The following is a 16,648-nucleotide window of genomic DNA, read 5'->3' on the forward strand; positions in this document are numbered from 1 at the left end:
ATTGTATCTCTGAAATGTTGTCCGAGTACATTTACGAGTAGTGAATCTTAGTAATCGTATAAAACAAACTTTTGGAGTCACAATTTGTCATTTCCACTAACTAATTGAAACGGTCCTGTCCTACCTGCAACTAGCGAGCCAAATACAAAAACCTAAGCCAGATCAAGTGTTACGCACACTTTTGTGCAACTCTTATTTGAACTGTTTGTTGAATTGAATCAAGTTAAATACTGTGTTGACCTCGCCCTGTAAGAAAAGTATCCACTTTTGCGCTTGTTTTAACACAGTGGCTAATTTAGAAACTAGCATTGAGACCTTCCAAAACAAACTTGGAAGAGCCGCATGGTAATATATGATCATTTAATTGAATTATTTTAAATTTTTCAAGGAGGAGAAGGCTTCTAAGAGTAGTGAACGACCATTTTAGTTTGGTAAATGCATGTCAACTTTACTTACCCACCTCTGATTGAGAGCCGTGCTCAGCTGTTTCCTAAAGCTTCACTATGAAAAGCATATGGGCGTGTCCACCAACAGTGGATCAGACAGTCCCAAGCAGGGCTATAGTACGACTACAGGAACACAAACTGAAGACAACCAGCTGCTATACAGAACATTTGCTAATCCACACAACTGCTGCAGTAAAGTCAAACATCAGTGGGATCCAGGATCTGTCACACATAACCACCCTACTGTGCAGAGATTTCAGTTTGGGGATTACCATGAGAGAAATATGTGTAGGTTTTGCTACAGCCCCTTTTGCTACAAAGATTCTGATTGAAAAAAATGGAGCAAATGAAATGCTGCTCTTTCACTACATCCGAGCTGAATGGCTCAAAGGTACATGATCACACAGACTCCCTTGCCATTCTCCACTAGTGTAGATCACAGACAGACAGAAGAGATACTGCCACCTAGGGGCAACATGCACATGGACATTTTGAAGTACAACAGTAGAGGAGCGTGTGATTAACTCCTGGTGGTTTTGCAGGAGCTGTCGGACGCCTGGAGGAGAAGAGAATCTATCACTGAGCAGAGCATGTGCTTGAGAAGAAAGAAAACGGTTGACAAGAAGAAACTATTACACATACCCAGTTAACCTACTTGATCCGGTTCCAAAGCATTTGAGTGCTTTTTATATGAATGAGACAAAAAGATTTGGGAATTTATTCATGGGTAAATACCACTTATATTGATAAGGAAAAAAAAAAACAGTAATGAAGGAAACAAGCAGAGAGAGAGAGAGAGAGAGAGAGAGAGAGAGAGAGAGAGAGAGAGAGAGAGAGAGAGAGAGAGAGGAGAGAGAGAGAGAGAGAGAGAGAGAGAGGAGAGAGAGAGAGAGAGAGAGAGAGAGACATGCAAACTTGAGTAGAAACTACACATTCACTAGACATTGGTTTCTGGGTGTTTACAACCAATTTAGATGCTTATTCAACAGGGAACAATTGTTTAAAAGCCATCCCTTCAGTCTTAGTGTCTTTTGTTTTAATCCAGCATCCTACTGTGGCTCTGATGATCCATTTACAGAATGCAAGTAATAAGGTTGTTTCCATAAGAGCGGGGGTGATTTGAAAAGTGTCATTTAGGTAATAAGAACTGTGCTTATTTTCAAAACAGCCGAAACAAACAGGGAGCAGTTCCATTTGAAAAGGGAAATGTGGGTATGAATTATCCACGTTTGCTTTAAGAGCCTATTATGTTTATTTGAAGACAGAGCTGTTACCTCTGTGTTACTCAGAGGGTCCACCCTGTGTCATGCTTTTGATTCATTTACACAACATAATTTTGGGCTCGGCTCGCCGCTATGGAAGTTTTAAAATGCCATATATTAAACAATTCTTTAGCTTTTACTATTGAAGAGGAAAAAAAAGCACCCTTGGACATTAAAACTAATGAAACTTTTGCTTTGCATTTAGTTATGGCATGTCTAGGCTGCTCCCTGCTGGATGACATGAAATGCAATACATCTCCTCACCTAGTTTCATGTGTTGTGATTTGATTTTAAAGATACAGCAACGTAAATAAATATTTAAAAAGATAATAATATATTTAAAATCGAATGCATTTCTTTTTTACTCCCTGTAAAATATTTGTATGACTCATCCTAAACTACTAAACTAATGAAATGTGATTTTCACATAATCTGGATTTCAGCTTTTGTGGTTGGCTAAATATACATGTGTTTGTGACAATGTATACTGTATTTCATTTGATCTATTTATTGTTTTTAGTTAGGCATTTTCAATCTTCCATACAGCCAGGCACACACCACTAGTATCTGGATTGGAGAGCTGCATGCGTGGATCAAGACTTTCCAAGTAATTGGATTTGTCACTTCAAGGGTAAACTGTAGATTTGTATCACTTATCAGCACCATCAGACATCTAATTGTGACTCTCTCAACATTGGCTAATTCAAACTTTATCTGCATTAAGAGTTCTCATTACGCATACTTTTTCTTCTTCTTATTATTATTTATTTTATATTTTTTCATAAACCTCTTGGGGCAGCTAACGTTTGAAGTAATCATACCCGTCCTTGGTTTGATTTGATCATTTGTCTTATGCCTTAGCAGCCTCCTGTTTGGAAGTAAAGCACATCTTCTTCTTCAATCGTTAGGAAAGATTGTGTACTGCTCATATTTCTGTTGGACTCAGAGGATATTTGCTATACAGAAACATTAGAAACCTTATTCTTGCTGCCCCCCTTGTGTTACTGGTAAATACCAAGAACAAACTACAAAAAAACAAGATGGCAGAGCAGTCAAAGAGAGCCAGAAACAAAGCAGCAGGAGCGGCACGTTTTACGGCTCCTGTCTTTAACACGTCAAATAATGATATCAGAAAACTGGCCTACAACCTGGGTATTAGTGACAACAGAACAACACTTTCAATGTCAAACAAGATCAGAATCATGTCAACCAACACAAAAGGAGCATGATAAAAACTCATCTGCAGAGACTGTGGTAGATACCGTTGGAGTGGGTGGGTGGGGGGGGGGGGGGGGGGTCGGGTGTGGGGGTGTGGGAGCAAAATAGAGGAGATTACATACATCGTGCACTTTGTCGCCCTCGCCGTGGTTGGGTCTGCCGGCCCTGCCGTTGCGGCTCCGCTGGGGGTGGTCCCCGTTGTGCCACACTGCGGGGGGGTTGGTGCCGGGGGACAGCGAGGTGCTGGACGCCTTCTGTCCGTCCGTCTTGTGCTTGGAGTTTAATCTGGACGAGTAGAGCCACGTAAACACATTAGTTAAAAGTCTTTCTTTCTCACAAAATATATTCATTCAAATTGGTTTGGCTCCAGAGGTCTCTGAAGAGTACATCTTAATGGGACTGTAGTATGGAGACAGAGGTGAGGAGTATTTTTGGTCATGAGGAAGAATATGAATATAGTCAGAAGAGTCAATATGTCTAGTTCAGGAAAGGGTAGCTATAGCCTACTACTAAAAAAACGAGAATAACACACTGAACTAAATCTTTATTTTCTGTATACTTGACAATGAGCTACTACATTCTCCATCAAATGTATCTGATGTAGTTTGTATGCCACCAGCAAAATGTGTATCTATCACCAGCTATGTTTCCTATCTTTTCATTTGAACCATTTCCCATTATTTCGTCCATATGTATAGATTAAAAAATGATAATGTTCCTGATCCAAGCATAGTTATAATAAATTAAATCATATAGTGATGCGACATGTTCATAGAGGGAATGCCACTGGTTTAACACATCAAAGTTTGTTTGGAGAATACTGCTGCACATGTAAATAAATAAATAAATGTATAAAGCTTTTTAAGGATAAAGAGGGAGCAGTGTGACATAGGATAAATGACCTTGTAATTGTCCCACTTGAACAGACTCACTAGATCTCATAGGCCGATCTCATGTAGCAGCTACTAGTAATTCAATCTTTGACTTAACTTTTGGTGGTTGAGTTGCATGGAAAAAAATGTACCTGGTTCTGCTGCATCGATATTAAAGTAGCAGTACCTTGCTTGATAAATGTGTCCTAAATTTCACACACTGCAAAAAACTTTTTTCTCATTAGTTGGCTCTTAAGATCATTCTTAAGGGAACTTCTTCAAAGTATGATGAATGCAAGCCCAGAAACCTTGGCTAAATGTCACAAATGACAAAATATCCCATAAAATACATTCTCTGCCCTGTCCCTTGCTTCTTTAGAGAGAGAATCATTTGAATAAGCTATAAAGTAGAATCAGAAGAATAACACGAGGAGGGTACCTGGAGGGGGATTTGGAGGTGCTGCGGGTGGAGGACAGGGAGGCGCTGCGGGAGCTACAGCAGCTGCCTTGACGCTGTGAACTCCTGCTGGGAGTCTCACCAGGGGACCTGAGGGAGGACAACCAATGCATAAAAACACACCACACACACACGCATACAAATAGAAACATGAGGGCCATGTGTATGTACGCACACATCACACGGGGACAAAAATGCAACGGCGAGTCAAATTCATGATAAGTAAAACAGTTCATGCTCTGCCAAACACTTTCAATATATATTCTAATCAAGACAGTGGGGATTGTGTTGAATGCTTAGAAGATTCACTCTGGGCTATACGGTCATTAGCAGTCTCTGAGGGTCTGAGCCTGGGATAATAGGTGTACAAAAATACTAATATAAATGTATGAGACACCGGACCAGCTTCCAAATGGACCTATTGTTGACTGAGACTATTGTTCACTGTATCGCTGTGTGCAGAGGACAAGATGTGTTTATTCACACACATTGGATACTACAGAGCCCCTAGAGGCAGATCTGGTGTTCCCTTCTGAATTGGTTTTTCTTGGACATTCTTTCAAAGTTTCTAAATCGTATTTTCACCAAAAGTTTTCATACTTGAGAAAACAGTTTTTTTCAGAATAATTTGTGTTGTTGTAAAACACATTTTGGTTAAAGTTAATCATACAAATTAAAACATTTCTCACTTGCCTCTCAGGGCTTCTGTAGAATACTGTACAAGCCAAGTTTTACTGATAAAATGTGAAACTCTTGTGCAGAAAAAAGCAGACTTTTCATTTAAATGGCACCTTAGTGATTCGGTATGCTGCTCACCTCTTTTTCTGTTTGATCTTGTCTTTGTGTTTGTTCTTTGGGCTGCCGGATCTGAAACAAATGTCCTATGTAAGATAACGAAGTACAGTGTACAGTACTTCAAAGCATGGCAAACACGCACTCACACCCTTTGCAAAAGGAACTCAATTAATGTACCACTCACCCATACGGATTGCATTGTCTTTTGAACAATCAGTAGGCATAAATGACAATAACACACACCTTACACATGTTATGCATGTTATTATGTATTGTGTATTTCCTTGTTCCATACACACCTGTATCTCCTCTTTTTTCTCGAGCCTGATGCAGATCTGTAACGATAAAAAAACACCACAATCATCATAATGATGAACTGAATAATTCATACACAGTTGGCTACAAGTGTGTACCAGGGGCCTGTTCCAGGAAACAGGATTACTGAGTAATAAGGCTGGATAACCTTTTACACAGAAACATATATTTGTATAACAATGTTCCAGAGTTTAAGTGGTTCTGGGAATGACTTAACACTAAAGAAATCAGATGAAAATGTCAGTTTAAACGTATTTAGAGTGGACAGAACATTATTAATTTAATTCAATAAAATATGTATGTACATTTGATGACAGATATTCCTCAAGATTTATGAAAACTGCGTTCTAAAGATTACACACTGACACACAAAGCTCCCAGTCTCAGGCTTAGTTTTGTCATGGAATATGAACGTGTTCAAGATACTGTGACCAGCAGGAGGATCATGTTATCTAAATGGAATATTTCACCATGTATTTCTGCACTCTTAGGGATGCGCATGTCTGAATCACATGCACACGTCCATTTATGTGGAGATGTCCACAGGGAGCTCTCTCATCAGGCTTTTCCAGCTGGTGTTCTACAGGTTTGGATGCCACACTTTCAAATAAATATATATTTCTGGCTGTAAAAGGATGTTGCTCTCTGCGCTAGAGCAATACAAATAAACCACTTTCTCTTAGACCAGGCACTGAGTATACAGCAAGGAAGGGAAGGCCGGCCCTTCCTCAGTCCTCAGCGTTCAACTGAAACATCACCTCCATATCACTTTCATCCTCATTGCAGTTTCCATGGTGATTAGTCAGACCGGTTTGCGAGCGTTGCTCTCATAAAGAGCACTACATCCCCCCTGCTGTTTAACACACATACATACAACATGCAGTGGAGTGGGAGGCAGTGGCAGCAGCAAAGTGTGTTGATCCACTGAAAGGGAGTAATAAAGCCGTCACAGTAATGTATGTGGCGGATACGGGACTCAGAGCTGTGGCTGTTTCCCCGCTGGAGAGAATCAACTGGGGACTCTATGTATATGAGGCGTTATTCTGGACAGCTCGTTATTCCTCCCCTCTCTCTCAGCCTCTGGTCACCGCTACATCCCTCACCTTACCTCACACTACAAGGACAGAGAAGCAGGGCTGCACTGAGGGCTTCAAAGCTTTGAAGCTTCATTCACAACCTTGACATTGAATTTTGAATCCAAATGCATCTGTTGCGTGTCTATTCATATTGTGTTTACTTTTTGCACAGATGCAGAATAATACTAGACTGCACTTATATTATTATAACTATACTTTTTGTTGAATGAGATTTTGACGGTGGCTGTGTACAACTGTTTGTGACTCGTGTTATCCAAGCAGTTCCAATAAGTCCAGATTGTTTTAAAGTTAAAAATTCAAATCACAAAAAGAACTTTGCTTTAAAAGTTATATTCATCAATTAAAGTAGACTGAGTAAAAAAGACAGATAAACAACTTTATTCAAGTTGAGTATTTTGTTCAAGGACTTTTTCCTTTTCGGCAACACATTCATAAAAGATGCAGAAAGTGAATCAAGGCTTCATTCAAAAAAGAAATGAAAGCTTTGAATATCAAAAGAAAATCCATTTGGTACAGCCCTAAATATTATAGTATGCATCCAAATGGACACAAGCCCTTTTTATTGAATGTTGTTATAATAAAAACAACAAGCAATATCCATTTTGAGCTCCTAATAATGTGCATTTTCAAAAAGGAGACTAGGATTTAGGGAGGATGGCTCCTCTCTGGGGAGGAACCCTGCATTCTGCCCCCCCTCCGGTCTTCATCTATACATGATTCATACACCAACAGTACCTGCAATGCAGAGCAGCTTTGTGTGAGGGAGAGGGAGGGTGGGGGTGGGGGGAATGGGATGTGCGTGGATGGATGGGAGGTGGGGAAGGGAGCGGGGCGGTGCAGTGATGCTCAGCAGTTTGGTGAGAGGCTCATTTTTCTTGTGTTGTGCGCCCCCGTACAGGCCGGGTTATTAGAACAACACATTTAGCCTCGCACCCCCGGAGTCAGGCGGGGAAGCGGAGAAATCGGGGGGCACTCTACAATTGTATATTGTGGTTATGATATCCCAAGGCATTGCAAGAGTATTTGTTGATGAGCTCTTGTAATTTCTCTCTCTTCTCCGTCTTCCCTCTCATCTTTTCATGAATAATGTCTTACCTTTCTTCATCTTTCCGCCATTGCTTTAGTTAGTTTCTGGCTCTCTCTGTCCTTTTGCTCTTTATGTCATCTTTATCATGTCTTACATTTCATTTTTTTATTTTATTTCATATCTTTAAGCCTTTTTTCTTCCCTTCCTTGATCAGCTTGGTTTCCTCTTCTTTTCTCCATTCTTTCAACCTTTCTGATGCTTCCTTTTCACTTTTGTACCGTCTTTGTCTCCTTCTTATTGATGATTATCTTTCATCCTTTCCTTCTTTTCCCTTCCTGCTTTTCATCCTTTCCTTTGTTTATGTCCTTCATCTTGCTATACTTTTGACTTCCCTTTCCCTTTCCGTTTTGTCTTTCCTTTTCCCTTTTTTTATTTGTATCTTTCTTCGTTTGCTTTCACACTTTTTGATACTTCCTATGATACTCCCTATCCCTAGGTCTTCCCTCCTTCCCTTCCCTCCTATCACTACCAATCACTGTCAAAGCAACTGTTGACAAACCCATATCAAGTCTGAGGCTCTTGCTTGTTCTGACTCTCACACAGCATGTTCACACTCACCTGTCTCGCTTGTGTTTCTTCCCACTCTTTTTCTTCTTCTCTCTGTGAGTGGGTGAGGAGCTGCCAAACCTTTTGATAGAGAGAAGGGGGAAGTATGCATGCCATGAAGTAAGCCTCAGATAGGTGCTAACGGCTTTTGACTCATCATTGTGTTTCATCTCAGAGGAGATCATTATTAGCAAAGGTGAGATCCTATATAAGCTCAGCCGGTCTCTCTCTGTAATTCATCTATTCTTTCTCTGCCCATCTCTTCTTGTTCTTTATTCTCTATAATGTACCACTTCCTTCTCTCTCTTTCTCTAGCTGACCTTCTCAAAAGAAAATGAGAATATGCTTTTAATGACTGCCTACTATTCTTTCCTTTTTCACAGTTTCTTTTCCGTTTTTACAGTTTCTGATGGCTCGTTACAATATTTGCAAAAATAATTTCACTAAAGAACCCAGTGTAATTATTCTGTCAACAAAAAAGGGAGAAAAATGGAAACCACTTCATCAGTGAAAGCTGCTTCCACTTACCGACTCCTTCTGCGGCCAGATTTCTTCTTCTTTCGTTTCTTTGGACGAGGGGATGGAGAGCTGCTTGATTTCCTCTTCACTCTGAGTAGGCCACAGTAGGAGAGAACAAAGATGAGGGGGGGGGGGGGGAGATTCCAAATGAGAAAGGCAATTCACAAGTGAATGTTAATATAAGTGTGTGATTGATTAGAGTTATTTTCTGCGGCGCAAGTCGATAAGGGGATATTTTCTAATTTCCTTAATTCATTCTGCCATCACACGCCAAATATCATATCATGGAAACAGGAAATTGATATTTTCTGCAAAGTGACACATTCAGAAATCAAAATCTGAATGACCATCTGCATTGTGTGTTTTTTTTTTAAACATAAATAATATAACATGTTTATCTCCAGACAAGTTACTGGGAGAGAGTGTCGAGGATTCTTGTTTATCATAAGACACACGCCATGTGAAGGAGATAATAGGCTGCTATTGAATTGATCATTTGAGGGGTCATCACATCCCCATTATACAGTATGTGTGTTTAAACCAGTTTAAACATGTGCTTTACCTGTTGTCGCTGTGGTAATCATGGTCACAGTCTCCATCTTCATAGCTGACCAATTGATGGTTCTGTCCATAATCAGCCTCGTAGTGCAGGTGGTTGACCCTGAAAACACAACAATCAAGGATCATAAATGGGAAGTGTGTGAATATTGTGCGTAAGAGGAAGAACTGTAAAATAAGGCAAACCCAGCTCAAAAATCATTCCTGACTTCACAGTGAAAGTCTGCCATGCTATATGCTATGAGTTCAGTGTGTTAGCATGCTTCCTAAATCCAGACTGATTCTGCCATTGGTATTTGAGAGTTGAAAAGATCTGATAAGGATACATTGTGTTTAGAGAAGTCATTCTAAAAAGAAAATCAAACTAATAGCATAAACAAACTGCCTTTACACATTTGTCTCAGATTTCAACTTGGCAGTGCTGTCTGGTAGACAAACTTAATGTCATGCCTGTACTGCAATTTTCAATATATAGCAATATCCAAATATCGATAAGCATACATTGGCAATCGGTCTAGCGCTAATGCTAAATTAGCTAACAATTTAGACCCAATTATGCCGCAACCAATTTGGGGGAGTCTGTACATAATGGCATTGAATTTCCTCCAATAAATTAAGTTTTTGAGGCATTTGACCAAAATCACTGTGTGAAAATGCTGGTGGTGCTGCGGTGGGATTCATCCTCTGGGATCATGAATGTCTCATCAATAACCATTAAATAGTTGCTGAGATATTTCAGTCTGGATCAAGGAGGTGGACAGACTTTGCTAAAGCTACGCTGCAGGCTAATGCATGTATCAACCCATCTGGTGGCTAACTCAGAAACAACGCTACTTGAAAGTGTGATGCTCACACACTAAACTCTTTTGTCACTTTACTTGTACATTGACATTTGTGATCTTCTCCCACCCCAGCAGTGAGAATATCATCGCCCTTACAGCTCAGCTTGTGGGATTAATATCTTCCCACTTGTTCCTCACACAAACTGTGTTGTATATGCAGACAGATGGCAGCAGACTCCTCCCTAATCCTCCCTGTGCCACAACTCCCTCGTCTCCTATGTGGAATCCTCTGATCTACCAGATCTGACCTTGCAGGCTAGGCTAAAGAAATAGATAAAGAACACACCACACTGATTATTTTTCCCACTATGCAGTCCTATCTGTCTGACCTTGGTAGTCCCAGTATTGCTACAAACCCAGCAGGTCATGCTCTGGGCTTGCTGCTACTTTTAACACCAAGATGTAGCATATGGTAGTTCATGTAGAAGTTATCTGGTTTTGAGTGATGTTGACAGAAGTATAACCTCAATGAAAAGCCCTGCAGCCTCAATAGGAAGGAGACAGGAGTGATGAGATGAAGAGGGTGAAGCAACATAGAGAAAGAAGTTGACAAAGCATGAAGAGTGTGTTAGGACATCAAACACACACTCTGCACACTGCAGAGACAATTTGACTTCTGAAGAGAGGAAGGTTGGTGAAGAAAAAACAACGGCTGTGTTTGAAATCGCAATATTATGTACTGCATACACACATACTGCATAGTGACGTACATACTGCATACAAAATATAGTTCTGTTTTGTGTCCGTAATTCCGTATATAGTAAAGTATGCAGCTACAAATAAATGTGTCTCTTCAGGGATGGAAAGGAACCCCAGGGCAAAGATGGGAGGAAAGTTGATTTTACATATTTTTTTACTGTCGCTATAGGCTTATAAGTACATTTAAACTGGTGCAGTTCAGAACTTTCCCACTTTTTGATAAGTTCAATGTTGGTAGTGTAGGCTACAGCTGAATCCCATTACTTGCATTTACAAATCGGTTATCTTTTAAACCCATAAATACTATAATTTGCATGAATAGTATGCAAGAATGCAATTTCAAACACAGTCAGAGTAAGTGTGAAGAAACTAGAAGGAGAGTGTGTAAGGATTTGAGCGGGGCACAGGCCTGATGGCTAGTTTGGAGAGGATGAGCAACAAAACCCCTAATTGGCTGAGCACCACTGGGCACAGCAGGGATTCAAAGCACCAGCAAAATAAACCTCACTGCCCAATGACAGCCATCCAGAGCACTGAAAATCACCCGCGCACACACATACATGCACACACAAACACCGCATTACTCGATGTGATGGATATTCTTGAATAACATTATTATTGTTAATTTAAACTTGAGCTCGAAAACAAGTTGTCTAAAAAAAAAAAACGAACCAATTAGGGAGAGAAGTAAACAAGTGTAGGCAGTGTGGTTGTGACACAGTTCACATGATAATTTTCCTTTTAATAAGGTTTGGAAGTCTTTTGAGTTAAAACACTGTGTGAGTCGATATAGAACAGATGACACTTCAGATTAAGGGAGAACATCAAACCGTTACAAATTCAAAGAGCTGAGAAATCGAATATCGAAAAACAAGGTGAGAGATGAGAGGAGCTGCCGAAGAAGCAGCTTTTGTGATTTATAAATTATCTTTGCCCTGGGTTTTGCCTCCCAGGCTAGACCCCTTTGATGAGTGAAGGTTGTAGCTGCAGCTGTAGAGGAAACAGGCCATCACTACTCAGGGTAAACTCATCTGCGCATTTTGTTAAAAATCTATATAATTCTTGAAAAAGATGCCAGAATGAAACATCAAACCAATGTTACATATTAGATACACTTTGTAGTGAATATGCACATTAAATATTTATATATCCAGTATGTGATTTCCAGCAATAGTTAGTGTTACGAAAATTCAGGAAATTGAACAGCATTAGATGTTTCTTGTTAATCCACTTTTCATTTGGAAAAAAATGCCAGAAATGGTGTTTATACACCTACAGGCAGGTTTGTTTTTGCCAACGACTAGTCCCTGTAGGGCTGAGAGTGAAGCAAAATGCCAAAAAGAGCAATTAACAATATTTGGAAGTATCTAGTGGACCCCGTGCTTAGTCATTAAAGATCAAACTAATTCCCCAGCCTGTCTCTAATCTCTCAAGTGTTGCCATGCTCCAATATGCTGAAGACATCTGCCCAGCTCCTGGTCCACACAGCCTCTCTGTTAGGCAGATGAGTGAGTGTCTCCGTGCTGGACAGTGGCCTGCTGAGGAGAGAGGCTCCCTAACAGTCACTGTCCCTGGGACGTGGCAGTGATGGACTACGGTCAGTGCCCTCTTCCTCAGTCTGCAGCACAAAGTAGTGCCCGCAAATTCATATCCCTACTCAGACAGCCACTCTGCCCCCGGAGGCCTGGATATATTTATATTGCTGCAGAGAGTTATAGTGTGTTATCCTGGGAGGAGGTGGGTGGAGGTCGGATTGATTACTCCTCAGTGGGAGGGTGGGGCTACATTGAGTGAATTTATGGTTGTCATATTGAGATAAAGTATGACTGACCAGGAGCTTTAAGCTTAGCTGATCAATTCTGAGATCCTCGAGGAAAAGCCTTGATGTTTTTGGTGCATCAAGTCAATACGTTTTTTTGTGAGAACGAAAAGATTTTCTGTTTGCTATTGAAGATATGTCAGGCATTTGATCAGATATTGAATATCTATTGAAGTCCAGAGTGAGCCTCCCATGATCCTGCTGGGTTCGGACAGTCTCTGTGTATAAACCTGATAGGCTTTACGCACTGCACTCCTTCTCTCGGCCCGTGTTCACATCCATTGTGCAGGAAATCAATGTGGGACATCAGTAAACAGAGTTAGGAGCTAGCGCATCTGCTTACTGCCGGCTGTTTACTGCTAGTGAGTTAGAGTATTAAGCTACAGCTGAAGGGCCTTAGCCTGTCAATAGTAATATGCCCAGTGGAAGAGATCTGAATCAAACCTCCCAGCCAAGCACAACCAGACACATTGGAGGCAGCTCTATATTTGAGAATGTGATGGAGCATTCTTTCCTTTAGTAAATCCACGCACATGTACTCTCTTTATATATTCATCTATTTTGCTTGAAGTCATGTAGCATTGGGTTGTACTTAAATTATGATGAGATTAACTGGTGCAGGTCACACAATAAATATTCTGCATGAATATACAGAAATTGTTTAGGGAGATTAACATCATGGTTGCCCTAGTGGAGACATACGGTATCACAAAAGTCATTTTGGGCAAAATGTTGTTTTAATATAATCAAAAATGTATTCAAGATATTTCACTAAAAACCAAAATGTCGACCTCCAGGTGGCACAATGGATGTCCTCCTCTAAGGAACAGGATTCGTCAAACAGTCACAGAAATGTTCATGGCAGTGACACAAGCTAACCATCAATATGAGATGATACTGCTGGCTGTTTACCACAGTGATTTAGGCCCCTCGTTGGGGTTCTCTCTTTACATTACCTATTCATGTGGAAGATTGTAAATCTGCTTATTGCTGCAGGCAGTGAGTATCAGGGGGCCTGAAGCACAGTTTTGCCCTGAGGCCAACCCACGGGTGGATGAAGGCATGTTTCACATAATGCTCCTGAAGTAGGCAATTGACATGTGAAGTAACAATGGTGGGCAGAGGGACATAGAATACGTCAGAAAGTGTGTGTTTGTGTGTGAAGGCCTCAGGGAGTGTTGAGTGTGTGTGGGACAACAACCTCGTAAATTACAACCTTCTCCAATTTTCCACATCAAGGCCTTTCTGGGTTGCAGAAATTGAGGCAAGCTCTGAAATCCTAAATTGACCTGACTCAGAAGTGCCCTTAAGGGTGAACTAATGCGAAAAAGCAAGACAAACTACGCTGTCGGTATCCTCATAGTTGACTTTCTACTGGAAACAAATATTGAAATGATCCTTATTACAGTCCTCTACACCTCCCTCCTCCTCTGTGTGGACTGGTTAATGCCAGACACCGGCTGAAGTGCAGAGGATGGAGAAGCATTAGTCTAGTCAGTGAGACAGGAAGCATCAGCGTCATTACCACCGTCATTAGTTCACACACAGCGGGTGGCCACACTGCCTCTCTAAATCATTCACACAGTATGATGGAGGGACTGTTAGGGGACACCACACCTACGTCCTACTGTGCTGTTTCCCATGGCCTTTGGGAGTATCTATGTGTGATTTGGATGGAGATTATACCCTCAACATTTATTTATGTTACTTTAATTCTCGCCTCACATGGGAACCTCCAGCATGCACTCAAAGCTAAGGCTTAGCGCTAAACAAATTGACAATTATCACGGCAATCTTCGCCTCAGTGGCTTCCAGCAGAGTTTAGAGTAGACTTTAAAATGCTTCTGATTATTTTCAAAGCATCAGGGTTTAACAATTCCCTTTTTTAATTTTTTTTTATAAATGACTGAAAAAGCCAAGGATCCAAATTACAATGTGTAGCGTTCCTGCAAACACAACCCGTATTCTTTTGAGCCAACCGCCTAAAGACATTACTAGATGGCAGGCCATTTCTCATAACCGCTTTTAAAATCAATTTCGGCTTGTATGGCTGTCTGGTTTTATTAGATTCATTTAATATAATTAACTTATCATCAAGAATACAAAACTCTGGGTTTTCTAATAAATAAGTTGCAGAGAAACAAAGAGAATGAACGGCAAAAAGGAGGTGGATAATAAGGCATGCACAGAGGGCAGCGATTGTCAAAGTGGATTCTGTCAGGGAGATCACAAAATAAGTGGCTATAAATTACTTTAAAAAGTGCCGTTTCATTTTTAGGAACATATGGGAACAATTTTCACCAATCAAACAAGCGTTGTTCATCAGTTCTACCCGCATGAGCTTCGTGCCAAGATACACTCTGATATGATTTTGACACACCAAGACCAATCTGTCATGAATCTTAGTATAAATGACGTCAAGTTGAGTCAAAATGGAAATAGAAATATGACCTTCTATTTAAAGGTAGGTAAGTTTGAGAAACCGGCTCGAGATACACTTTTTGTTATATTCCATGGAATGCTCTTAACATCCTGATAGCAATGAATATCTTAAGTGCTTTGACAAAAAATCCATAAAAACATGTCATCTGTGGAAGCTGTAGTACTGTAAAAAGCACGACCAATCATTTTAGCCGGCCCGGCTAAAATAACTGGATGGCCTACCTGCCTGTCAGCCTTCCATCTGTGCACAGACTTATCTCGTGCCCTCATTGGTCATGTGCGCGTTCGTGTGTGTTGGAGGAGGGGCTCTGTAAGGAAGTGGCAGATTTTCTCCGGTTGTGTATTTTCAAAATCTAGCGATCTCGAGCCGGTTTCTCAAACTTACCTATCCTACCTTTAAGTGCTATTACCATGATTCCAAATAAAGTGTGTGTTCTGATTATAACTGTAAAACAGGTCTGAAGTATTTAGGTTGAAACGTTTTAGAATACAAATCCATGGGCAAATAATTCAGATTTAGACACATTTAGTAAGCATATGCTTTGTCGCTGTTACAACGATGATTTTTTTGTTCCCAGTAAAAAGGGCAGAAATATGACCTTGAAACGTAACACAACTTCTTCTCTGATTCATAAGTCATGGTCAAATCTGAACATGGACATCATGAACACCTTGTTAGAATCAGCAGAATTCACTCCTTTATACATTATATTTACTGTTAACCAAGGATATACTTTGTGTTGTTTGGATATCAACAAGCTACCAATGCAATCTGTTTCTTCTGCATCAAAGTAATCCATGTGCTTGTTGCCCGTGCCATGTGAACTGTTAGAGGCCAAAGCACCAGATGTGACAGAATGTGAACAAATAAGCTATAAGCTACAAATACAGATGTGTAGATAGTTTAATATTCCGTCATTCGCGGTTTACCTTTAATATTCCATCGTTCTTGGTTTAACCTTAATTAAGAGTTGTGCAGGGCAGCATTAAGCTTGACTGATGTTGCAGGTTATTGTTACTGTGATCTTCATGAAGATTGGCACTTTCATTGGCTTTTCAAACCAAATCTATTTGACTGTGCTACCATTGCAAGCGCAACCTTTCATTTCTAAAGAAAATCCTGGAGTGTGGCGCAATGTTTTTCTGACCTCTTATTTTGCATTGTGACCTCCTGTTTTATAACTTTACTATTAATTTCCATGCGTACAAAAAGACTCAGTGCGGCTCTGTTTTACCTCCTGCATCTGTAAATTGTTGCACACATTATTGCAACATTAATCAGTGAAATATAAATATAAAACTATATTATATTTTAAATACATGTTTTTATATCGGCAACACGGATCATGTGAGCAGACGTGTTTGTGTGTCATACTACCGGAGCGATCAAGCTGACATTTCTTCTGCTCATTTATGACAGTATGGTCATGATTCTCTCAGGGTTGCAGTGATTCACCATTTTTTAAAACCCATATTTTATTGACTTATACCGTTATTGCCTGCTGACTCGTCACTCCTGTAACTCGGGGATGAAAGTGATCAAACACTGCTTCCGTATGAAAAAGGAATTTTCAAGAAATCAGCAAAAACAGCCATATGAATACTGTTGCAGGCCACATTTGGGCCACTGTGGCTTTAAAAACAGTAAATAAAGACTACTTGTATTATCCTTGC

At 40.3% G+C, this 16,648-nt stretch overlaps 1 protein-coding gene across 1 annotated transcript in view; it reads right to left on the reverse strand.

Annotated features, from left to right (window-relative positions):
• The window catches only part of srrm3 (serine/arginine repetitive matrix 3), a 79,912-nt gene that overhangs the window by 11,008 nt on the left and 52,256 nt on the right, over positions 1 to 16,648 (reverse strand). Inside the window, exons 4-10 of the mRNA XM_034152571.1 lie at positions 9,177 to 9,275; positions 8,624 to 8,704; positions 8,108 to 8,176; positions 5,350 to 5,385; positions 5,072 to 5,122; positions 4,238 to 4,345; positions 3,049 to 3,211 (exon numbers count right to left, since the gene is read on the reverse strand). Coding sequence (XP_034008462.1) covers positions 3,049 to 3,211; positions 4,238 to 4,345; positions 5,072 to 5,122; positions 5,350 to 5,385; positions 8,108 to 8,176; positions 8,624 to 8,704; positions 9,177 to 9,275 — 607 coding nt within the window. The remainder of the gene's footprint in view (positions 1 to 3,048; positions 3,212 to 4,237; positions 4,346 to 5,071; positions 5,123 to 5,349; positions 5,386 to 8,107; positions 8,177 to 8,623; positions 8,705 to 9,176; positions 9,276 to 16,648) is intronic.

This window comes from Trematomus bernacchii, unplaced genomic scaffold (genome assembly GCF_902827165.1).
Source record: "Trematomus bernacchii unplaced genomic scaffold, fTreBer1.1, whole genome shotgun sequence".
Classification (NCBI taxonomy): domain Eukaryota; kingdom Metazoa; phylum Chordata; class Actinopteri; order Perciformes; family Nototheniidae; genus Trematomus; species Trematomus bernacchii.